Source organism: Mustelus asterias, chromosome 15 (genome assembly GCF_964213995.1).
Source record: "Mustelus asterias chromosome 15, sMusAst1.hap1.1, whole genome shotgun sequence".
NCBI classification, from domain to species: domain Eukaryota; kingdom Metazoa; phylum Chordata; class Chondrichthyes; order Carcharhiniformes; family Triakidae; genus Mustelus; species Mustelus asterias.
In genome coordinates this window covers 64821754-64847601 of record NC_135815.1, presented here as the reverse complement: position 1 = coordinate 64847601, position 25848 = coordinate 64821754, and the positions used below count along the sequence as shown (strand labels likewise).

At 44.5% G+C, this 25848-nt stretch overlaps 1 protein-coding gene across 1 annotated transcript in view; it reads left to right on the top strand.

Annotated features, from left to right (window-relative positions):
* The window catches only part of acat2 (acetyl-CoA acetyltransferase 2), a 120379-nt gene that overhangs the window by 42445 nt on the left and 52086 nt on the right, over positions 1–25848 (top strand). Inside the window, exons 2-4 of the mRNA XM_078230026.1 lie at positions 904–1038; positions 6122–6303; positions 18544–18661. Of these exons, the coding sequence (XP_078086152.1) occupies positions 904–1038; positions 6122–6303; positions 18544–18661 (435 nt within the window). The remainder of the gene's footprint in view (positions 1–903; positions 1039–6121; positions 6304–18543; positions 18662–25848) is intronic.

Genomic DNA, 25848 nt, shown 5'->3' with positions numbered 1-25848 from the left:
CGCCTCAGACCTAGACTTCAATAGTGCTATTGTCACTAGGCTGGTAATCCAGTGAGCCAGCATAATATTTTGAGGACCCTAGTTCGAATCCTGCCATGGTAGATGGTGAAATTTGAATTCAATAAAAATCTGGAATTAAAAGTCAAATGCTAACCATTGTTAATTGTCATAAAAACCCACCTGACTCACTAATGGCCTTTAGGGAAGGAAATATTCCATCTTTACCTGGTCTGGCCTACATGTGACTCCATATCTGCAGCAACATGTCTGACTCTTAAAATACCCCTCCGGCAACTAAGGATGGGCAATAAATACTGGCCGAGCGAGCAATGCCCACATTCCATGAACAATTAAGAAAAACAATATTGGTAACAGTGGCATAGTGCAGACTTTTTAAAATGTTCAGACTTACAAAATAGTAATAAAATCTATAACAAATGGCAATTTAACAATGTACCCATTAATAAATGTTTCCTTTGGGGATCTCAGGTGGCACAGTGTTTAGCACTGCTGCCTCAGCGCCAGGGACCTAGGTTTGATTCCAGTCTTGGGTGACAGTGTGGAGTTTGTGTGTTCTCGTCGTGTTTGCGTGGGTTTCCTCCGGGTACTCCGGTTTTCTTCCACAGTCAAAGATGTGCAGGTTAGGTGGATTGGCCATGCCAAATTGCCCCTTAGTATCCCAAGGTTAGGGGAATTAGTGGGGTAAATATGTGGGGTTAAGGGAATGAGGCAGGGAGTGGGTTGAGCCTGGGTAAGATGCACCGTTGGAAAGTCGGTGCAGTCTCAATGGGCTGAATGGCTTCCTTCTGCACAGTAGGGATTCAATGATTCTATGATCTGCATTGTTTAATTTGTGGTAAACCTTAGTAAATTTTGAATTTATGGATTTGTTTGTCTATGCAGGCTCGTTCAGTGGCAGCTTATCTAGCCTGGCTGCCCATAGCCTGGCTTCGGTGGTAATAAAAGAAGTCCTGAAGAGAGCAAATATCAAACCCGAAGATGTGTCCGAAGTAATTTTAGGGCACGTTTTACCCGCAGGTACAGTATGGTAGTTGTGTGGTATTAAGAGTTGTGCACAACAAAAGAAACAAAGCGAAGATTTGCATTTATTTTGCACCTTTCATGTGTTCAGGACATTCGAAAACTTTTCACAGCCAATTAAGTACTTCTGAGGCATAGTTACTATTGTAATCCATTCTTGTCCATTCCCCTGCACTAACCCAATAACACTGTAGGTTCATTTCTTTCAAGTGTCCATTTAATTTCCATTTAAAATCATTCATCGTCACCACTTCTCTCAGCCTCAAATGTAGCAAGTTCCAGGTTGTTAGTGGAAGAACAAACAGGACTGCCCAGTAGGCCCATTGTGTCAGCCTGTTCCTGCCCCACAGAACTAATTTCCTCCTTTCTTGACTCCATTCTCTCTATCCTCTTGTCCAGTCCCTTCCCACTTACATCTGCTATTCCTCTGACGCCCTACGCCATATTAACAACTTCCAGTTCCCTGGCCCAAGCCACCTGCTCCTCACCATGGATGTCCAATCCCGCTATACCTCCATTCCCCACCAGAATGACTTGAAAACTCTTCTTTTCTTCCTCAAACAGAGACCTGAACAATCTCCATCCACCACCACTTACCACCATAGACCTGGCAAAATTTATCAATTTCGCTTCCAATTTCCATCCCTTTATCACATTGTCCATCTCTGACACTTCTCTTCCCTTCCTTGACCTCTCTGCCTCCATTTCTATGATAGACTGTTTACCAGTATCCATTGCAATCCCACCGACTCCCACAGCTACCTTAACACAGCTCTTCACACCCCATTCTCTCAGTTCCTTCGCCTCTGCCGCATCTGTTTTGATGATGCCACTTTCCAAAATGGCACTGCTGATATATCTTCCTTCTTCCTAAATCGTGGTTTACCACCCACTGTGGATGACAAGGTTCTCGACCCATCTCCCGGACCACTGCTCTCACTCCTTCCCCTTCCTCCCAGAAAGAAGATAGAGTTCCCCTTGTCCTAACTTCTCACCCCACCAGCCTCCGCAGTTAAAGGATCATCCTCCACCATTTCCGTCAACTCCAACTTGATGTCACTAGTCAATTTTTCCCCTCACTCCCCCTGTCAGCATTCCGCAAGAGACCATTCTCCCCAGGTCACCCTGGTCCACGCCTCCATCACACCTAACATCTCATCCACTGCCAATGGCACCTTCCCATGGATTCAATATTCACAACGTGGTCAAACTAGAGCTTTATAAAGGTTCAGCATAATTTCTGTTCTTTAGTACTCAATACCTGTATGGACTAATGATCATGGTAAGAAGTCTCACAACACCAGGTTAAAGTCCAACAGGTTTATTTGGTACTCAAACCACTAGCTTTCGGAGCGCTGCCCCTTCATCAGGTGAGTGGGAGTTCTGTTCACGAACAGGGCATATAAAGACACAAACTCAATTTACAAAATAATGGTTGGAATGCGAGCCTTTACAGGTAATCAAGTCTTCAAGGTACAGACAATGTGAGTGGAGAGAGGGTTAAGCACAGGTTAAAGAGATGTGTATTGTCTCCAGCCAGGACAGTTAGTGAGATTTTGCAAGCCCAGGCAAGTCGTGGGGGTTACATGTGACATGAACCCAAGATCCAAAATTCACTGGACTCTGAAGCAGTTCCGGCAGATTGGAAAACAGCAAATATGACGCCACTGTTTAAAAAAGAAGGTAGACAAAAGGCGGGTAACTATAGGCTGGTTAGCTTAACTTCTGTAGTGGGGAAAATGCTTGAATCTATCATCAAGGAAGAAATAGCGAGACATCTGTTCAGAAATTGTCTCATTTGGAAGACGCAGCATGGGTTCATAAAAGGCAGGTCATGTTTAACTAATTTACTGGAATTCTTTGAGGACATTATGAGCGCAGAGGACAACAGGGAACCGGTGGTTGTGGTGTAAATGGATTTCCAGAAGGCATTCGACAAGGTGCCCCACAAAAGGTGTAAGAAAAAAGTGCATGGAGTTAACTGTAATGTATTAGCATGGAAAGCGGATTGGTTAACTAACAGAAAGCAAAGAGTGGGGGTAAATGGGTGTTTTTCTGGTTGGCAATCAGTGACTCGTGGTGTGCCTCAGGGATCAGTGTTAGAGTCATAGAGGTTTACAACATGGAAACAGGCCCATCGGCCCAATTTGTCCATGTCGCCCCTTTTTTTAAAACCCCAAAGCTAATCCCAATTGCTCGCATTTGGCCCATATCCCTCTATACCTATCTTACCCATGTAACTATCTAAATGCTTTTTAAAAGACAAAATTGTATCCGCCTCTACTACTATCTCTGGCAGCTTGTTCCAGACATTCACCATCCTCTGTGTGAAAAAATTGCCCCTCTGGACCTTTTTGTATCTCTCCCCTATCACCTTAAACCTATGCCCTCTAGTTTTAGACTCCCCTACCTTTGGGAAAAGATATTGACTATATAGCTGATCTATGTCCTTCATTATTTTATAGACCTCTATAAGATCATGCCTCAGCCTTCTACGCTCCAGAGAAAAAAGTCCCAGTCTATCCAGCCTCTCCTTATAACTCAAACCATCAAGTCCCGGTAGCATCCTAGTACATCTTTTCTGCATTCTTTCTTGTTTAATAATATTCTTTCTATACAAGGGTGACCAGAACTGTACACAGTATTCCAAGTGTGGCCGTACCAATGTCTTGTACAACTTCAACAAGACGTCCCAACTCCTATATTCAATGTTCTGACCAATGAAACTAAGCATGCTGAATGCCTTCTTCACGACTCTGTCCACCTGTGACTTCCCCTCCAAGGAGCTATGAACGTGTACCCCTAGATCTCTTTGTTCTGTAATTCTCCCCAACGCCCTACCATTAACTGAGTAAGTCCTGCCCTGGTTCAATCTACCAAAATGCATCACGTCGCATTTATCTAAATTAAACTCCATCTGCCATTTGTCAGCCCACTGGCCCAATTGATCAAGATCCCGTTGCAATACAATATAACCTTCACTATCCACTATGGCACCAATCTTGGTGTCATCTGCAAACTTACTAACTATGCCTCCTATATTCTCATCCAAATCATTAATATAAATGACAAATAACAGTGGATCCAGCACTGATCCCTGAGGCACACTGCTAGTCACAGGCCTCCAGTTTGAAAAACAACCCTCTACAACCACCTTCTGGCTTCTGTCATCAAGCCAATTTTGTATCCATTTAGTTACCTCACCCTGGATCCCGTGAGATTTAATCTATGCGGTACCTTGTCAAAGGGCTTGCTAAAGTCCATGTAGACAACATCAACTGCACTGCCCTCATCTACCTTCTTGGTTACCCCTTCAAAAGACTCAATCAAATTTGTGAGACATGATTTTCCACTCACAAAGCCATGCTGACTGTCCCTAATCAGTCCTTGTATCTCTAAATGCCTGTAGATCCTGTCTCTCAAAATACCTTCAACAATTTACCCACCACAGATGTGAGGCTAACTGGCCTGTAGTTCCCAGGCTTTTCCCGGCAGCCCTTTTTAAACAAAGGCACAAAATTTGTCACTCTCCAATCTTCAGGCACCTCACCTGTGACTATCGATGATTCAAATCGATGATTCAAAGATGTGCAGGTTAGGTTGATTGGCCAGGTTAAAAATTGCCCCTTAGAATCCTGGGATGTGTACATTAGTGGGTAAATATGTGGGGGTAGGGCCTGGGTGGGATTGTGGTCGGTGCAGACTCGATGGGCCGAATGGCCTCCTTCTGCACTGTAGGGTTTCTATGATTTCTATGAAATATCTCTCCTAGGGGCCCCGCAATTTCCTCTCTAGCCTCCCACAATGTCCTGGGATACACTTCTTCAGGTCCCAAGAATTTATCTACTTTGATGCGCTTTAAGACTTTCAGCACCTCCTTCTCTGTAATATGTACACTCCTCAAGACATCACTATTTATTTCCCCAAGTTCGCTATCACCCATGCTTTTCTCAGCAGTAAATACAGTGTTGGAGCTGCAATTGTTTACAATTTACATGGATGATTTGGAGTTGGGGACCAAGGGCCCGATTTTACCAAAACTTCGCGTCCGTTTTTGGGCGCGAAATCGCGGTAAAGTTGGGCGTCGGGCCTATACCGCGATCTGCACCCGGTTCCGAGCAGATCGCGACTTTACCAACACCCGACCCGCGCCCGAATCGGGCAGCCCGACGATTTAAATGCATTAGCAGTCTTGACAATTTAGAGACAGCGGAAGACTCAAGAGAAGTGAGGCAGGATTCTCCAGTGTCTTCTGTGGTGGGACCTGTTGCGAGTGAGAATGGAGAAATCATAGAAGAATTTGATGTTCTAGCCAAAACTCCATTCACTTGCAGCAGCACAGGAAAATCCCAGCCACGAACAAAGACAGAAGATTTTGGCCATGGTGTTGAGGTAGACCTAGAGTCAAAACGTGGAAGTAATAGTTTATGCAGTGGAGTTCTGATTTAGAACCTGAAAGGATGGAGGAAGCAGATTTAATAACATTCAAAAGACCAGTACTCGAAAAGGAAAATAATTACTCGGATATGGGAAAGTGTAGGGTGGTGAGACTAATTGGATATCTCATAAAAGAGTTTGCACCAGCGCAATTGGCCATACAGCATTCTATGCTTATCATTCTAAAATTCTTGTCTTTTACTTTAATTTCTGATGCTCGTCTCTGGCTGATGGGAAAATGTCATGATGTGGAGATGCCGGCGTTGGACTGGGGTAAACACAGTAAGAAGTTTAACAACACCAGGTTAAAGTCCAACAGGTTTATTTGGTAGCAAAAGCCACACAATCTTTCGGAGCTGCAAGCCCCTTCTTGCTCACTCACCTGAAGAAGGGGCTTGCAGCTCCGAAAGCTTGTGTGGCTTTTGCTACCAAATAAACCTGTTGGACTTTAACCTGGTGTTGTTAAACTTCTTACTGATGGGAAAATAGCAGTAAAACATTTTTGACAAAATCAGATCTCATGTACAAGAAAAATAATCTCAGTAATATTTGATTCAAGACTTTTTGTTCTGTTTTATAGTGATAATGATGTGCTTTATGATAGAAAGCATTACTGTTTTATTTTTCTTCCATTATTTTGTAGGCCAAGGACAGAATCCTGCCCGTCAGGCTAGTGTCAGTGCAGGAATCCCATATCTGGTGCCAGCGTGGAGCTGTCAGATGATTTGCGGCTCTGGGCTGAAAGCAGTGTGTCTCGCAACACAGGCCATCGTAACAGGAAACTCCAGTATTGTGGTAGCAGGCGGTATGGAGAACATGAGTAAGGTACAAGCATAGTTTATCAGTCGTGCTAAGTGATCATTCTCACCACAGACTTCTTGCTTTATGTGCAGATTTAAAACCAAGAAATTCCTGGAGTTGCTGCCAATTATTAATGCCATTTATTGCCCATCCTAATTTCTTGGATTAGGTAATGGTGGGCTGCCTTCTTGAACTGTTGTAGTTTATTTTTTGTAGTGCCTTGATAAAACTGGTTGGCTTGCTCCAGTGGGCAATTAACAGTTAAGTAGTGAGTCACGGTGGCAGTTTTCCTTCGCTAAAGGAGATTAGTGAACCAGTTTTTAGTGATGATCATTCATGGGCACATTTACTAATGCTAAATAATTATTTCCAGGATTATTTTGGTAACTGAAATCAAATTCTCAAACTTCCATTGTGGCATTTGAATTCACGTTCTCTAGAATATTAGTAGAATAGCAGGCCTGCCTCTGAATTACTAGTCCAGTAATGTATAACAGAAAAAAGTACACTGCAGTATGTCATTTGTCCAAGAATAACATTTTTGGAATTTTAAAAGTCATTCATTCTTGGGAGATATGGACCTTGTGGGGCATCAAGGAGAAGGGGTGGTACTGGCTCATTATTTCCACACCAGTGGGCAGAGAAGCACAGTTAATGTTTCATGTCAAAACCGCTATAGAAACTGGTATGTTTCAATGAGATCACGAATCATTCTTCCAAACTCCAAAGACAATAAGCCCAATTTGCGCAGCTGTTATCTTTAGGCAACCTTCTCAGCTCAGAAGCCAATGTAGTGAACGTTTGCTATTCTACCCCCAATGCAAGTACATCCCTTAAATATGGAATCAAAACTGCAGATATGATTTCCCTGTACAACTGTACCAAAACTTTCTTACTCTTCTTCTCTAATAATCCCTTCGCAATAAAGACTAATATGCTGATTGGTTACTGTATCTGCATGTGAACTTTCCATGTTCCTTCTATGAGTACAACAAAGTCTCCCTTTAATGAACTTTAGGAAGTTTCGCACCTTTTAATAGATTGTCCACATCCTTCCATCTGTGCAAGATGACATGCAGCAAATATAATCCATTAGAGATGGGTAGCTTCACATGGTGCACTTTTGCTGATGGCCAAAGTGACCAATCCATGAAAAGCAGCTTCAGCTATAAGTGATGCATGTGAAGCTGTTATAAGGTTCTGCTGTTTTTGATGTTGCTGCCTATTGCCAAGCTGCTGCATGAATCAATATTAGGGCTCTTATGTCATGCTGGTAAACATTCTTGAAGTGGAACTTAAGACACCCTACCAGCTACCTTGCCATTGGCAAATTCATAGGTATGTGATATGACCGTCTTCCATTCTGCCCGAACCATTAAAGTCACACGGCTTGCTGAGTGCCAACATACCTGTGAACTTTACTTCTGAGAGGGTTGCCACAAAGTAATTTGGTTATTTTTATTATCAAAGTAAATAACCTCACACTTCTCCACATTATACTCCATTAGCCACCTTGTTGTCTATTAATTAAGCTGTCTATATCTCTTCGTAGTCTTCTCACAATTCACATTCTCAAATAGTTTTATATCATCAGCAAACTTAGATATATTACGCTTAGTCTCAGTAATAGCTTAGCTGGAGGCTAATTCTGTGGAAGCTCAAAATTGACCAGACATGAAGTGCTATGGGCCATTAGTAGCAACTGAATTATGTTCGACCATGCTCTCTTAACTCATGGTCCAGTATCTCCCTCCTCAAATCAGGTGGCCAACCTTAGCAGCAGTGTCCTAGGCTCAACTATCTTCAGCTGCTTTATCAATGACCTTCCTTCCATCATAGAGTCAGAAGTGGGGATGCTCACTAATGATTGCACCATGTACAGTAACATTCACCACTCCTCGGACACTGAAGCAATCCATGTCCAAATGCTGCAAGACCTGGACAATATCCAGGTTTGGGCAGACATGTGCCAGTAACATTCACACCACTCAAGTACCAGACAAAGACCATCTCCAACAAGAGAGAATCTTGCCATCACCCCTTAATAGTCAGTGGTATTACCAACAATGAATCCCCCACTATCCACATCCTGAGTGTTACCATTGACCAGAAGCTGAACTGGATAGCCTTATATATACTGTGGCTACCAGAACAGATCAAAGGTTAGGAATTCTGCAGCGAGTAACTCACCCCCTGACTCCCCAATGCCTGTCCACCATCTACAAGGCACAAATCAGGAGTGTATTGGAATACTCTCCACTTGCCTGGATGAGTGCAGCTCCAACAACACTCAAGAAACTAGGAGAAAGCAGCCGGCTTGATTGCTACCCCTTCCACAAGCATTCAATCCCTCCACCACCAACGAACAGTGGCAGTAGTGTGTACTATCCAAAAGATGCACTGTAGGAACTCACCAAGGTTCCCTAAGCAGCACCTTACAACCCTACAACCATTACCATCTAGAAGGACAAGAGCAGTATATACCTGGGAACACCACCACCTGGAAGTTGCCCTCCAAGCCAATCACCATCCTGACTTGAAAATATATCGCCATTGCTTCACTGTTGCTGAGTCAAAATCCTGGAACACCCTCCTTAACAGCACCGTGGATATATACCTCAGGGACTGCAGTGGTTCAAGAAGGCAGCTCATCACCACTTTCTCAAGGACAACTAGGGATGGACATAAATGCTGATTTAGCCAGCGATGCCCACAGCCCATAAATAAATGAAAAACACCAGGCATACCTAAAAATGAGATGCCTAATATGTAAAGCTACACATGTTTAAAAGCATACTGAACATTTGTAGTAGTGCTATAGACAGAGATAAATAATCTCACATCCAATGGATAAGCTCTATAGTCTTGTCATATCCAGTCATGAATAGTGGCAGACAGTTAAACAACTAATAGCTGAGGAGGCTACATGAACATTCCCACACATTAAGTGAGTGCAAAACACAAGACTAAAGTATCTGCAACCATCTTTAGCCAGAAGTCCCAAGTGGATTATACTCCTACGGATGTCTTCACCATCTCAGATGCCAGTCTTTAATTAATTCAGTTCTCTTCATGTCACACCAAAAAAAGGTTGAGTGCATGGATATAGCAAAGGCTTCGGACTTTGGCGGCATGCAATTATAGTAATGAAGAAGTATTGTACTCCAGAATGAGTCGTGGCTTCAATCAAGCTGTTCCATGCAGCAACAACAATGGCCTCTACCCGACAAAGTGAAAAATTTCCAGACATGTCCACAAAAACAGGACAAAGTGAACCCAGCTAATTAACATCCCATTAACATGCTCATAACTGTCAGCTAAGTAATGCAAGGTGACATCATTGATGCTAACAAGCAACACTTACTTACCAATAACTTGATCACCAATGCTCAATTTGGGTTCTGCCAGGATTGCTCAGCTCCGCTCCTTGTAGTCTTCTACAAACATGAATGAAAGAGCAGAATTCCATAGGGTGGGTAAGAATACATCAGGGTGTGTTTGATAATGTGGGGCATCAAGGAACAATAGTAAGATTGAACCCCAAGGCTTCAGGGGGAAACCCCTATTCTAGCAGGGGTTAAACTAAGCACAAAGGTTGTGGTTGTTGAAGGCCAATCATCTCGGCCTCAGGATATTTCTGCAGGAGTTTCTTAGGGCAGTGTTCTGTACCTAGGCTCCCCAGAAATGGTCCCAGTGAAGTTTTGTGAGGAAGTGACAAAAACAGTTGACGAAGGAAGGGCCGTGGATGTCGTCTATATGGATTTCAGTAAGGCATTTGACAAAGTCCCTCAGGGCAGGTTGGTTAAGAAGGTTAAGGCTCATGGGATACAAGGAGAGGTGGCTAGATGGGTAGAGAACTGGCTTGGCCACAGGAGACAGAGGGTAGCAGTCGAAGGGTCTTTTTCCGGCTGGAGGTCTGTGACCAGTGGTGTTCCGCAGGGCTCTGTACTGGGACCTCTGCTATTTGTGATATATATAAATGATTTGGAAGAAGGTGTAACTGGTATTATCAGCAAGTTTGCGGATGACACAAAGATGGCTGGACTTGCGGATAGCGATTAACATTATCGGACAATACAGCAGGGGCGGCACAGTAGCACAGTGGTTGGAATGCTGCTTCACAGCTCCAGGGACCTGGGTTCGATTCCCGGCTTGGGTCACTGTCTGTGTGGAGTTTGCACATTCTCCTCGTGTCTGCGTGGGTTTCCTCCGGGTGCTCCGGTTTCCTCCCACAGTCCAAAGATGTGCGGGTTAGGTTGATTGGCCATGCTAAAATTGCCCCTTAGTGTCCTGGGATGCGTAGATTAGAGGGATTAGCGGGTAAAATATGTAGGGATGTGGGGGTGGGGCCTGGGTGGGATTGTGGTCGGTACAGACTCAATGGGCCGAATGGCCTCTTTCTGTACTGTGGGGTTTCTATGATGATTCTATGATATAGATAGGCTGGAAAATTGGGCGGAGAAATGGCAGATGGAATTTAATCCAGATAACTGCGAAGTGATGCATTTTGGAAGAACTAATGTAGGGGGGAGTTATACAATAAATGGCAGAGCCATCAAGAGTATAGAAACACAGAGGGACCTAGGTGTGCAAGTCCACAAATCCTTGAAGGTGGCAGCACAGGTGGAGAAGGTGGTGAAGAAGGCATATGGTATGCTTGCCTTTATAGGATGGGGTATAGAGTATAAAAGCTGGAGTCTGATGTTGCAGCTGTATAGAACGCTGGTTAGGCCACATTTGGAGTACTGCGTCCAGTTCTGGTCGCCGCACTACCAGAAGGACGTGGAGGCTTTAGAGAGAATGCAGAGAAAGTTTACCAGGATGTTGCCTGGTATGGAGGGTCTTAGCTATGAGGAGAGATTGGGTAAACTGGGCTTGTTCTCCCTGGAAAGACGGAGAATGAGGGGAGACCTAATAGAGGTGTACAAAATTATGAATTATAGATAGGATGAACAGTGGGAAGCTTTTTCCCAGGTTGGAGGTGACGATCACGAGGGGTCACGGACTCAAGGTGAGAGGGGCGAGGTATAAGGAAAGGAAGAAAAGGAAAGCATACAAAAGGTTCAGAGAGCTTGGCGAAGATAGGGATCTCGATGAGTATACGGCTTGTAGGAAGGGACTAAAGAAGGAAATTAGGAGAGCCAGAAGGGGTCACGAGAAGGCCTTGGCAGGTAGGATTAAGGAGAACCCGAAGGCGTTCAATAAATATGTGAAAAGTAAAAGGATGAGACGTGAAGGAATAGGGCCTATAAAAGGTGAAGGTGGCAAAGTCTGTACGGAACCAGTAGAAATGGCAGAGGTGCTTAATGAGTATTTTGCCTCGGTTTTGACAGAAGAAAAGGACCTGGGTGGATGTACTGCGGGCTTGCGGTGGACTGAAAAGATTGAGTATGTGGACTTTAAGAAAGAGGTTGTGCTGGAATCTTTGAATGGCATCAAGATAGATAAGTCGCCGGGTCCAGATGGAATGTACCCCAGGTTGCTGTGGGAGGTGAGGGAAGAGATTGCAGAGCCTCTGGCAATGATCTTTGCAAAGTCGATGGAGACGGGAGAGGTGCCGGAGGATTGGAGGATTGCGGATGTGGTTCCTATTTTCAAGAAGGGGAATAGGGATAGCCCAGGAAATTACTGACTGGTGAGTCTAACCTCAGTGGTTGGTAAGCTGATGGAGAAGATCCTGAGGGACAGGATTTATGAGCATTTAGAGAGGTTTAGTATGCTCAAGAATACTCAGCATGGCTTTGTCAAAGGCAGATCGTGCCTTACGAGCCTGGTGGAGTTCTTTGAAAATGTGACTAAACACATTGACGAAGGGAAAGCGGCAGATAGAACATAGAACATTACAGTGCAGTGCAGGCCCTTCGGCCCTCGATGTTGCGCCGACCAGTGAAACCAATCTAAAGCCCCTCTAATCTACACTATTCCAATATCATCCATATGTTTATCCAATAACCATTTGAATGCTCTTAATGTTGACAAGTCCACTACTGCTGCAGGCAGGGCATTCCACGCCCTTACTACTCTCTGAGTAAAGAACCTACCTCTAACATCTGTCCTATATCTCTCACCCCTCAATTTAAAGCTATGTCCCCTCGTGTTAGCCATCACCATCCGAGGAAAAAGGCTCTCACTATCCACCCTATCTAATCCTCTGATCATCTTGTATGCCTCTATTAAGTCACCTCTTAACCTTCTCTCTAACGAAAACAACCTCAAGTCCCTCAGCCTTTCCTCATACGATCTTCCCACCATACCAGGCAACATCCTGGTAAATCTCCTCTGCACCATTTCCAACACTTCCACATCTTTCCTATAATGCGGCAACCAGAACTGTACGCAATACTCCAAGTGCGGCCACACCAGAATTTTGTACAGTTGCAGCATGACCTCCTAGCTCCGAAACTCAATCCCTCTACCAATAAAAGCTAACACACCGTACGCCTTCTTAACAACCCTATCAACCTGGGTGCCAACTTTCAGGGATCTATGCACATGGACACCCAGATCCCTCTGTTCATCCACACTACCAAGTATCTTACCATTAGCCCAGTACTCTGTATTCCTGTTACTCCTTCCAAAGTGAATCGCCTCACACTTTTCTGCATTAAACTCCATTTGCCACCTCTCAGCCCAGCTCTGCAGCTTATCGATGTCCCTCTGTAACCTGCCACTTCCCTCCGCACTGTCTACAACTCCACCGACTTTAGTGTCACCCGCAAATTTACCAATCCAGCCTTCTACGCCCTCATTCAGGTCATTAATAAAAATGACAAACAGCAGTGGCCCCGAAACAGATCCTTGCGGTACACCACTAGTAACTGAGATCCTTGCGGTACATCACTAGTAACTGATGTGGTTTATATGGATTTTAGCAAGGCGTTCGATAAGGTCCCCCATGCAAGGCTTCTAGAAAAAGTGAGAGGGCATGGGATCCAAGGTGCTGCTGCCCTGTGGATCCAGAACTGGCTTGCCCAGAGGAGGCAGAGAGTGTGTATAGATGGGTCTTTTTCTAAATGGAGGTCGGTCACCAGTGGTGTGCCCCAGGGATCTGTTCTGGGACCCTTGCTGTTTGTCATTTTCATAAATGATCTGGATGAGGAAGTGGAGGGATGGGTTGGTAAGTTTGCCGACGACACGAAGGTTGGTGGGGTTGTGGATAGTCTGGAGGGATGTCAGAAGTTACAGAGGGACATAGATAGGATGCAAGACTGGGTGGAGAAGTGGCAGATGGACTTCAACCCAGATAAATGCATAGAGGTCCATTTTGGCAGGTCAAATGGGATGAAACATAGAAAAACTACAGCACAAACGGGCCCTTCGGCCCCACAAGTTGTGCCGAACATATCCCTACCTTCTAGGCCTACCAAAAACCCTCCATCCTATTAAGTCCCATGTACTCATCCAGGAGTCTCTTAAAAGACCCTATTGAGTTTGCCTCCACCACCACTGACGGCAGCCGATTCCACTCGCCCACCACCATCTGTGTGAAAAACTTCCCCCTAACATTTCCCCTGTACCTACCCCCCAACACCTCAAAGGAGTACTTTATATTGTACTCCATGAAGGAGTACAATTTAAAGGGAAAGACTCATAGTACTGTAGAGGATTAGAAGGACCTTGGGGTCCGGGTCCATAGAACCATAGAAAATTACAGCTCAGAAACAGGCCTTTTGCCCCTTCTTGTCTGTGCCGAACCATTTTTTGCCTAGTCCCACTGACCTGCACTTGGACCATATCCCTCCACACCCCTCTCATCCATGAACCCGTCCAAGTTTTTCTTAAATGTTAAAAGTGACCCCGCATTTACCACTTTATCCGATGGCTCATTCCACACTCCCACCACTCTCTGCGTGAAGAAGCCCCCCCTAATATTCCCTTTAAACTTTTCTCCTTTTACCCTTAACCCATGCCCTCTGGTTTTTTTCTCCCCTAGCCTCAGTGGAAAAAGCCTGCTTGCATTCACTCTATCTATACCCATCAAAATCTTGTACATCTCTATCAAATCTCCCCTCAATCTTCTACGCTCCAGGGAATAAAGTCCCAACCTATTCAATCTCTCTTTGTAACTCAGCTTCTCAAGTCCCGGCAACATCCTTGTGAACCTTCTCTGCACTCTTTCAACCTTATTTACATCCTTCCTGTAACTAGGTGACCAAAACTGTACACAATACTCCAAATTCGGCCTCACCAATGCCTTATATAACCTTACCATAACACTCCAACTTTTATACTCGATACTCCGATTTATATAGGGTCATAAAGGCCAATGTACCAAAGGCACTCTTTATGACCCTATCCACCTGTGACGTCACTTTGAGGGGATTCTGTACCTGTATTCCCAGATCCCTCTGTTCAACTGCACTCTTCAGAGTCCTACCATTTACCCTGTACGTTCTTCTTTGGTTTGTCCTTCCAATGTGTAATATCTCACGCTTGTCTGCGTTAAATTCCGTTTGCCATTTTTGAGCCCATTTTTCTAGTTGGTCCAAATCCCTCTGCAAGCTTTGAAAACCTTCCTCACTGTCCACTACACCTCCAATCTTTGTATCATCAGCAAACTTGCTAATCCAATTTACCACATTATCATCCAGATCATTGATATAGATGACAAACAACAATGGACCCAACACCGATCCCTGCGGCACACCACTAGTCACAGGCCTCCACTCAGAGAAGCAATCCTCCACAACCACTCTCTGGCTTCTTCCATTGTGCCAGTGTCTAATCCAATTTACTACCTCCCCATGTATACCTAGCGACTGAACCTTCCTAACTAACCTCCCATGAGGGACCTTGTCAAAGGCCTTGCTGAAATCCAGGTAGACAACATCCACCGCCTTCCCTTCATCCACTTTCCTGGTAACCTCCTCGAAAAACTCTTAATAGATTGGTCAAACATGACCTACCACACACAAAGCCATGTTGACTCTCCCTAATAAGTCCCTGTCTATCCAAATATTTGTAGATCCTATCCCTTATCACACCTTCCAATAACTTGCCCACCACTGACGTCAAACCTACTGGCCTATAATTTCCCGGATTTCTTTTGGAACCTTTTTTAAACAACGGAACAACATGAGCCACCCTCCAATCATCCGGCACCTCCCCCGTGAATACTGACATTTTAAATATGTCTGCCAGAGCCCCTGCAAGTTCAACACTAGCTTCCCTCAAGGTCCGTGGGAATACCCTGTCCGGTCCTGGGGATTTATCCACTCTGATTTGCCTCAAGACAGCGAGCACCTCCTCCCCTTTAATCTGTAAAGGTTCCATGACCTCCCTACCTGTTTGCCCTATTTCCGTAGACTCCATGCCCGTTTCTTCAGTAAATACGGATGCAAAAAAACCATTTAGTATCTCCCCCATCTCTTTTGGTTCCATACACAGTCTACCACTCTGGTCTTCAAGAGGACCAATTTTATCCCTCACTATCCTTTTGCTCCTAACATACCTATAGAAGCTCTTTGGATTTTCCTTCACTCTGTCTGCCAAAGCAACCTCATGTCTTCTTTTCGGTCTCCTGATTTCCCTGATTAGAGTCCATAGGACTCTAAAATCGGCCCCGCAGGTGGAGGAGGTGGTTAAGAAGGCGTATGGTGTGCTGGCCTTTTATCAATCGAGGGATTGAGTTTAGGAGTCCGGGGATGATAATGCAGCTATATAAGACCCTCGTCAGACCCCACTTGGAGTACTGTGCTCAGTTCTGGTCGCCTCATTACAGGAAGGATGTGGAAATGATTGAAAGGGTGCAGAGGAGATTTACAATGATGTTGCCTGGACTGAGTGGCATGCCTTATGAGGATAGGCTGAGGGTTCTCGGTCTTTTCTCCTTGGAGAGACGTAGGATGAGAGGAGATCTAATAGAGGTATATAAGATGTTGAGAGGCATAGATCGGGTGGACTCTGAGGCTTTTTCCCAGGGTGGAAATGGCTGCTACGAGAGGACACAGGTTTAAGGTGCTGAGGGGTAGGTACAGGGGAAATGTTAGGGGGAAGTGTTTCACACAGAGGGTGGTGTGCGAGTGGAATCGGCTGCCGTCAGTGGTGGTGGAGGCAAACTCAATAGGGACTTTTAAGAGACTCCTGGATGAGTACATGGGACTTAATAGGATGGAGGGTTATAGGTAGGCCTAGAAGGTAGGGATATGTTCGGCACAACTTGTGGGGCCGAAGGGCCTGTTTGTGCTGTAGTTTGTCTATGTTTCTATGACTCAGATATCAGAGGGACGTTTTTTACACAGAGAGTGGTGGGGGCTTGGAATGCGCTGCCAAGTAGGGTGGTGGGGGCAGACACTCTGACATCGTTTAAGACTTACCTGGATAGTCACATGAGCAGTCTGGGAATGGAGGGATACAAACGAATGGTCTAGTTGGACCAATGAGTGGCACAGGCTTGGAGGGCCGAAGGGCCTGTTTCCTGTTCTGTACTGTTCTTTGTTCTTTGATCCAGGAATCTAAAACTCTGCCTCCTGCACCAACTTTTGAGCTACACATTTTCCTATTTCTATACTTGCTCGCACCAGCATTCACTCTGTTACATTCTCAAGAACTGGCTTATAGAGCAGAATTTTGCAGTTAGTCCGCTAGTGAATTTGCAGGTGGCAGAACTTGTAAAATTCCACGGTGGTAATGCTACCACCTTCCCATCCAACCCTGACTTGTGCACAATTTTATGAGGGGCACGTATGGCTGGTTCCTGCTGGCCTCAATTTTGATCCTGGCAGGAATAGTTCAAGGTCAGGCCGCATGCCACATCATCCCTTTCCTTCCATCGTCCCACCATTCCACAGACTTCATCTCCTCTTCCACCCTGAGATCCTTGCCCTGCATTTACCTTGTGCTGGACTCAAGGATTTAGAAACTGAGGATTGCTCATAGCTGCCACTTTTGGAGAGGTTAGGTGCCCTTTGAGATTGATGGGAGTAGACATGAATGTGCATAAAAAGTGGATAAGCTCAGTAAAACTGTCAAGACATTTAAATCCCCAAGCCCTTTAAAGTTTGGTGATAAAGGCAGCCTGTTGTTATCCTGCTTATAATTTCACTAGTTGTTGACATGATGGTTTTGATTAAGGGATTAATGTTGTTGAACTGCTTCCACAATCTATCATTGTCACAGTGGGGGGGGGGCTCTGTAAATTCACAGTTTGATTGATGACTCCAAGTGTTTAAAAAGAGATTAGCTATCTTTGATGTGGACTATGACTACAAGTTACTGATTTCATAAGGAATTAAATACTTGAATGAATTAAGCATTGAATGAATTTTTATGAGTTTTTTAAAAGTAAAGTCTATAATATTCATAGATTCATAGTTGTTCACTGCATAGAAGGAGGCCATTGAATGTATCGTGTTCATGTTGATTAGCAAAGACCTGACTACACTAATCCCATTTTGCAGTGCTTGGCCTTGGAGGTTACAGCAATACAAATGAATTTCTAAGTATTTCTTAAATGAGAGACATACACTTCAAACTTTGTTTTATTTTGTCTCAACATGACTCCTCAGGTCTGCTCATGGTGTTAACTGGGTGAGTTGGCATGGAGTGTGTAAGGGCAAAGGGTGATGGATGGGTTGGCACCAAGTTGGCAATGGGGCAATCAAAGGGCCATGGGGATGAATGGAGTGGGTTATGGGTTTGCATGAGTTGGTACTTAGTACAGAGGCTATTAGGGTCACGGTGGGGATGTGTGGGTGGCATGGACAGTATGCAGGTACACCACCCCAATGGCTATTTGGACAACTTGGCCAAAGGCAAACCATTTTACCATAGAAGACATTATGAATGAGTGCTTGCCAACATCCAGTCCAGTCATTTAAACTTACAGAATACTGAAAGGCCTGGATCGAGTGGACATGGTGAAGATGTTTCCATTAGTGGGAGAGACTAGGATCTGAGGGCACAGCCTTAGAGTAAAGGGACAACCCTTTAGAACCGAGATGAGGAGGAATTTTTCAGCTCGAGAGTGGTGAATCTATGGAATTCATTGCCACAGCAGGCTGTGGAGGCCAGGTCATTGAGTGTATTTAACACTGAGATAGATAGATTCTTGATTGATAAGGGGATCAAAGGTTACGGGGAAAAGGTGTGAGAATGGGGTTGAGAAACTTATCAGCCATGATTAAATGGCAAAGCAGACTCGATGGGCCAAATGGCCTAGTTCTGCTCCTTTATCTTATGGTACATGTTTGTGCTTCCCTACAGTATTTAATTTGTTCAGTCTAATAATGCAGTATAAAAATTGCATTTAATTGTGTACTCCAGACTCCGCATGTGGCACTGATGAGAACTGGAATCAAAATGGGTGATGTATCGCTTCAGGATAGCATTCTTTGTGATGGTCTGATGGATGCTTTTCATAATTACCACATGGGAATAACAGGTAAGAGCTTCCTCTAGCTACCATGAAAGTGTATACTTTTGCAAGTATGAGAACATTTGGTTCAAGTATCAATTTTGGCCCAATGATAGTACTCCCACTGCTAAATCCCACATCAGAGACTTGAGCACATAATCTAGGTTAAGATTTCATTAAGGTGCGGTATTTCCAGTGTGACATTAAAACAAAGCAGCATCTGCCCGCTCAGGTAGACGTAGAAGATCTCCTAATGCTATTTGAAGATCATTGGAGCTTTCTTGGTTCCCTAGCTAATCTAATAATTAAAACAGATCAACTGGTCATTTATCTTATTGGACCTTGCTGTGTGCTAATTGTTTGGGCATGGTGGGCAGCATGGTGGTACATTGGTTAACACTACTGCCTCACAGCGCCACGGTCCCAGGTTCAATTCCAGCCTCGGGTCACTGTCTGTGTGGAGTTTGCACGTTCTCCCTGTGTCTGCATGCGTTTCCTCCAGGTGCTCCAGTTTCCTCCCACACACCAAAGATGTGCAGGTGAGGTTAATTGACCATGCTAAATTGCCCCTTTTAGTGTCAGGGAGACGAGCAGGGTAAATAGGTGGGGTTATGGGGATAGGGCCTGGGTGGGATTGTTGGCAGTGCAGGCTCAATGGGCCGAATGGCATTGTAGGGATTCTATGATTTCATGATTCTACATTTCTCCATGTTACAATAGTGACTGTATTACAAAAATACTTTGTTGGCTGTTAAGGACTTTGAAATGTCCTGAGGACATGGGGGCGCAAAATAAATGCATGTCTTCTGTGTGCTCTTATTTCTGATCCAGTTATAGCTACAGCTGTGAATCGTGAAACCATAAGACAAAGGAGCAGAATTAGGCTACTCAGCCCATCGAGTCTACTCCGCTGCCATTCAATCATGGCTGATATTTTTCAAATGCATGGCAATATTGGTCATGAATGCTGAATGAGGGAAGTGGCTAGGCTGAACAGTTATATCCGTTGATCCATTCTACTTACTTTGTGTTGCCATAGCCAACTTTTGACTTTGTTAAGTTGTAGATAAGTGGAAACATCTTAAAAAGGGGTAGGAATGACAAAACATTACATACCCAATGAAATAAACCTTCAAATATTGTGGATTTACAGAAGGGGTGACTTTTCTCAAGAACTTGAACATAAACGTCTAGCCTGTCAAAGTCTAACAGGTTTGTGCAATGGAAGCATGATCTGTCAGAAGTGGAATGTGACTCTTATGTTGTGGAATAAAATGCACAGACCACCTGGCACCAACCTAAGCACTAGAAATGACAACAGCACATCCAGTCCTGTTGATCCTGCAAAGCCCTGCTTATTAACATCTGGGGGCTTGTGCCAAAATTGGGAGAGCTATTCCCTGGACTAGACGAGCAACCGCTTGACATAGTCATACTCACCAAATCGCACCATACAGCCAATGTCCCAGACATAGCCATCACCATCCTTAAATATGTATTGTCCCCCTAACCAGCAAGACCCAAAATGGTATATAGTCAGAAGGAAATTGCCCTAAGAGTCCTCAACGTTAACTCTGGACCCCATTAATTCTCATGGAATTAGATCAAACATAAGCAAGGAAAATACCTGCTGGCTACCATGTACCACCCTCCTTGGCTGATGAATAAATACTCTCCGTGTTGAACATCATATCCAATCTGCAAGTGCCGGCCTCGGATGACAGTCTTCAAAGACTGTGACATTCATGCTGACGCTAAGATCCTCATGTACAAGGCAGTCATCCTCCCAACTTTTCTATATGGCTCAGAAACTTGGAACATATGAATTAGGAGCAGAAGTAGGCAAATTCAACCCTTCAACCCTGCTCTACCATTCAACCAGATCATGGCTGATCTCTCCCTGGTCTCAAATCCACCACCCCGCCTGTTCCCCATATCCCCTTATCCCTTTTATAAAATTAGAAATATATCTATCTCCTTCTTGGAGGAAACATTGAGGGTGGAGAGGGCACAGAATGTATTCTGGATAGGAGCTTCATTGTCATCAAGAATGGCTTGGTAACACCACTACTGACAAAGCTAGCAAGCCGTACTGAGAGGGGATATATCCGAGGGTTCGGCCACTGAGTCTATATGGGTAGAACTGAGAAATAGGAAGGGGGAAATCACTTTGATAGGGTTGTACTATAGGCCCCCAAATAGTCGGTGGGAAATTGAGGAGCAAATATGTAAGGAGATTACAGATAGCTCCAAGAAAAATAGGGTGATAATAGTCGGAGATTTTAATTTTCCCAACATTGACTGGGACAGCCATAGTATTAGCGGGTTGGATGGAGAGAAATTTGTTGAATGTATTCAGGAGGAATTTCTCTTTCAGTATGTGGATGGCCCAACTAGAGAGGGGGCAAAACTTGACTTCCTCTTGAGAAATAAGGAAGGGCACGTGACAGAAGTGTTAGTGAGGGATCACTTTGGGACCAGTGACCATAATTCTATTAGCTTTAAGATAGCTATGGAGAATGATAGGTCTGTCCCAAAAGTTAATATTCTAAATTGGGGCAAGGCCAATTTTGATGCTATCAGGCAGGAACTTTCAGAAGTTAATTGGGGGAGTCTGTGGGAAGGAAAAGGGACATCTGTTAAGTGGCACCCTTTCAAAGGTGTGTTAACCAAGGTTCAGGGTAAACACATTCCTCTTAGAGAGAAGGGCAAGGCTGGCAGAAGTCGGGAACCCTGGATGACTCGGGATATTGAGGCCCTGGTCAAGAAGAAGAAAGAGGCACATGACATGCATAGGCAGCTGGGATCAAGTGAAGAAGAGTATAGGGGGTGTAGGAGTAGAGTTAGAACATAGAACAGTACAGCACAGTACAGGCCCTTCGGCCCACGATGTTGTGCCGAACCTTTTCTGAAACCAAGATCAAGCTATCCCACTCCCTATCATTTTAGTGTGCTCCATGAGCCTATCCAATAACCGCTTGAAAGTTCCTAAAGTGTCCAACTCCACTATCACAGCAGGCAGTCCATTCCACACCCCAACCACTGAGTAAAGAACCTACCTCGGACATCCCTCCTATATCTTCCACCATGAACCTTACAGTCATGCCCCCTAGTAACAGCTACATCCACCCGAGGAAATAGTCTCTGAACGTCCACTCTATCTATCCCTCTCATCATCTTATAAACCTCTATTAACTCGCCTCTCAACCTCCTCCGCTCTAAAGAGAAAACCCTAGCTCCCTCAACCTTTCCTCATAAGACCTACCCTCCAAACCAGGCAGCATCCTGGTAAATCTCCTTTGCACTCTTTCCAGTGCTTCCACATCCTTCTTATAGTGAGGTGACCAGAACTGCACACAATATTCCAAATGTGGTCTCACCAAGGTCCTGTACAGTTGCAGCATAACCCCACGGCTCTTAAACTCAAACTCCCTGTTAATAAACGCTAACACACTATAGGCCTCCTTCACGGCTCTATCCACTTGAGTGGCAACCTTCAGAGATCTGTGAATATGAACCCCAAGATCTCTGTTGCTCCACATTCCTCAGAACCCTACCTTTGACCCTGTAATCCGCATTCAAATTTGTCCTCCCAAAATGAATCACCTCGCACTTATCAGGGTTAAACTCCATCTGCTATTTTTTGGCCCAGCTCTGCATCCTATCAATGTCATTTTGCAGCCTACAACAGCCCTCCACCTCATCCACTACTTCACCAATCTTGGTGTCATCCGCAAATTTACTGACCCACCCTTCAGCCCCCTCCTCCAAGTCATTTATAAAAATCACAAATAGCAGAGGACCAAGCACTGATCCCTGTGGTACACCGCTGGTAACTGGTCTCTAGTCTGAAAATTTTCCATCCACCACCACCCTCTGTCTTCTATGAGATAGCCAGTTACTTATCCAATCGGCCAAGTTTCCCTCTATCCCACATCTCCTTACTTTCTTCATGAGCCAACCATGGGGGACCTTATCAAACGCCTTACTAAAATCCATGTATATGACATCAACTGCTCTTTGAGAGAGAAATTAGGAGGGCAAAAAGGGGACACGGAATTGTTTTGGCAGATAAGGCAAAGGAGAATCCAAAGAGCTTCTACAAATACATAAAGGGCAAAAGAGTAACAAGGGAGAGAGTAGGGCCTCTTTAGGATCAACAAGGTCATCTATGTGTGGAGCCACAAGAGATGGGTGAGATCCTAAATGAATATTTCTAATCGGTATTTACTGTTGAGAAAAGCATGGATGTTAGGGAACTTCATAATGCTAAAGTGCAAAGGGACTTGGGAGTCCTAGTCCAGGATTCTCTAAAGGTAAACTTGCAGGTTGAGTCCGTAATTAAGAAAGCAAATGTAATGTTGTCATTTATCTCAAGAGGCTTGGAATACAAAAGCAGGGATGTACTTCTGAGGCTTTATAAAGCACTGGTTAGGCCCCATTTGGAGTACTGTGAGCAATTTTGGGCCCCACACCTCAGGAAGGACATACTGGCACTGGAGCGGGTCCAGCGGAGATTCACACGGATGATCCCAGGAATGGTAGGCCTGACATACGATGAACGTCTGAGGATCGTGGGATTATATTCATTGGAGTTTAGGAGGTTGAGGGGAGATCTGATAGAAACTTACAAGATAATGAACGGCTTAGATAGGATGGACGTAGGGAAGTTGTTTCCATTAACAGGGGAGACTAGGACGCGGGGGCACAGCCTTAGAATAAAAGGGAGTCACTTTAGAACAGAGATGAGGAGAAATTTCTTCAGCCAGAGAGTGGTGGGTCTGTGGAATTCATTGCCACAGAGGGCTGTGGAGGCCGAGACGTTGAGCGTCTTCAAGACAGAAATTGATAAATTCTTGATTTCTCGAGGAATTAAGGGCTATGGGGAGAGAGCGGGTAAATGGAGTTGAAATCAACCATGATTGAATGGTGGAGTGGACTCGATGGGCCGAATGGCCTTACTTCCGCTCCTATGTCTTATGGTCTAACTTGGGGAATTAAATATTGATGTCTTGAGGAGTGTACATATTACAGAGAAGGAGGTGCTGGAAGTCTTAAAGCGCATCAAGGTAGATAAATCTGCAGGACCTGATGAGGTATATCCCAGGACGTTGTGGGAGGCTCAGGAGGAAATTGCGGGTCCCCTAGCCGAGATATTTGAATCATCGATAGTCACGGGTGAGGTGTCTGAAGATTGGAGAGTGGCAAATGTTGTGCCTTTGTTTAAAAAGGGCTGCAGGGAAAAGCCTGGGAAATACAGGCCAGTTAGCCTCACATCGGTGGTGGGTAAATTGTTGGAAGGTATTTTGAGAGACAGGGTCTACAGGCATTTAGAGATGCAAGGACTGATTAGGTACAGTCAGCATGGCTTTGTGAGTGGAAAATCGTGTCTCACAAATTTAATTGAGTTTTTTGAAGGGGTAACCAAGAAGGTAGATGAGGGCAGTGCAGTTGATGTTGTCTACATGGACTTTAGCAAGACCTTTGACAAGGTACCGCATGGTAGGTTGTTGCATAAAATTAAATCTCACGGGATCCAGGGTGAGGTATCTAAATGGATACAAAATTGGCTTCTTGACAAACTGGAGGCTTGTGACCAGCGGTGTGCCTCAGGGATCAGTGCTGGGCCCACTGTTATTTGTCATTTATATTAATGATTTGGATGAGAATATAGGGGGCATGGTTAGTAAGTTTGCAGATGACACCAAGATTGGTGGCATGGTGGACAGTGAGGAAGGTTATCTCCAATTGCAGCGGGATCTTGATCAATTGGGCAAGTGGGCTGACAAATGGCAGATGGAGTTTAATTTAGACAAATGCGAGGTGATGCATTTTGGTAGATTGTACCAGGGCAGGACTTACTCAGTTAATGGTAGGGTGTTGGGGAGAGTTACAGAACAAAGAGATTTCGGGGTACATGTTCATAGCTCCTTGAAAGCGGAGTCACAGGTGGACAGAGTGGTGAAGAAGGCATTTGGTATGCTTGGTTTCATCAGTCAGAACATTGAATACAGGAGTTGGAACGTCTTGTTGAAGTTGTACAAGACATTGGTAAGGCCACACTTGGAATACTGTATGCAATTCTGGTCACCCTATTGTAGAAAGGATATTATTAAACTAGAAAGAGTGCAGAAAAGAGTTACTAGGATGCTACCGGGACTTGATGGATTGAGTTATAAGGAGAGGCTGAATAGACTGGGACATTTTTCTCTGGAGCGTAGGAGGCTGAGGGGTGATCTTATAGAGGTCTATAAAATAATGAGGGGCACAGATCAGATAGATAGTCAATATCTTTTCCCAAAGGTAGGGGAGTCTAAAACTAGAGGGCATCGGTTTGAGGGGAGAGATACGAAAGTGTCCAGAGGGGCAATTTTTTCACACAGAGGGTGGTTAGTGTCTGGAACAATCTGCCAGAGGTAGTAGTAGAGGCGGGTACAATTTTATCTTTTAAAAAAACATTTAGATAGTTACATGGGTACGATGGATATAGAGGATATGGGCCAAATGAGGGCAATTGGGATTAGCTTAGGGGTTTCAAAAAGAAAAATAAGGGCGGCATGGACAAATTGGGCCAAAGGGCCTGTTTCCATGCTGTAAACCTCTATGACTCCTGAAGGACACATTTGCCACATTGGTCCTGTAGCAGTAAGTGAGGGAACCAACAAGCAGGAAACATATACTAAACTCTGTCCTTACGTGTTGCAGATGTATCCATGAAATTATTGGGAAGAGTGACCACCACATAATCCTCGTGGGGATAAAATCTGGTCTTCACACTGAGGATACCCTCCATTGAATTGTGTGGCACTACCAGCATGTTACAAGGAATAGATTCAGGACAGATCCAGCAACTTCAGTCTGGGCAATAATAAGATGCTGTGGGCCATCAGCAGCAGTAGAATTGTATTGAACCAATATCTGTAATCTCATGGTCAGCATATCCCTTACACCACCATTATCACCAACCCAAGGGATCAAGCTTTCCTAGATATGAGGGAATGTCAAAGATTGGAAAAGCAAATGTATTTAATATATCCTTATTCAAGAAGGGTTGTAAAATAGTCCTCGGCCTGAATTTTTGCAAAGTCAGAAGGGGTTTGCGCATTGGAGGGAGTTCAGAGGAGGTTCGCCAGACTGATTCCGGCGTTGAAGGGGTTGACATATGAGAAGATATTAAGTAGTTTGGGCTTATACTCGCTGGAGTTGAGAAGGAT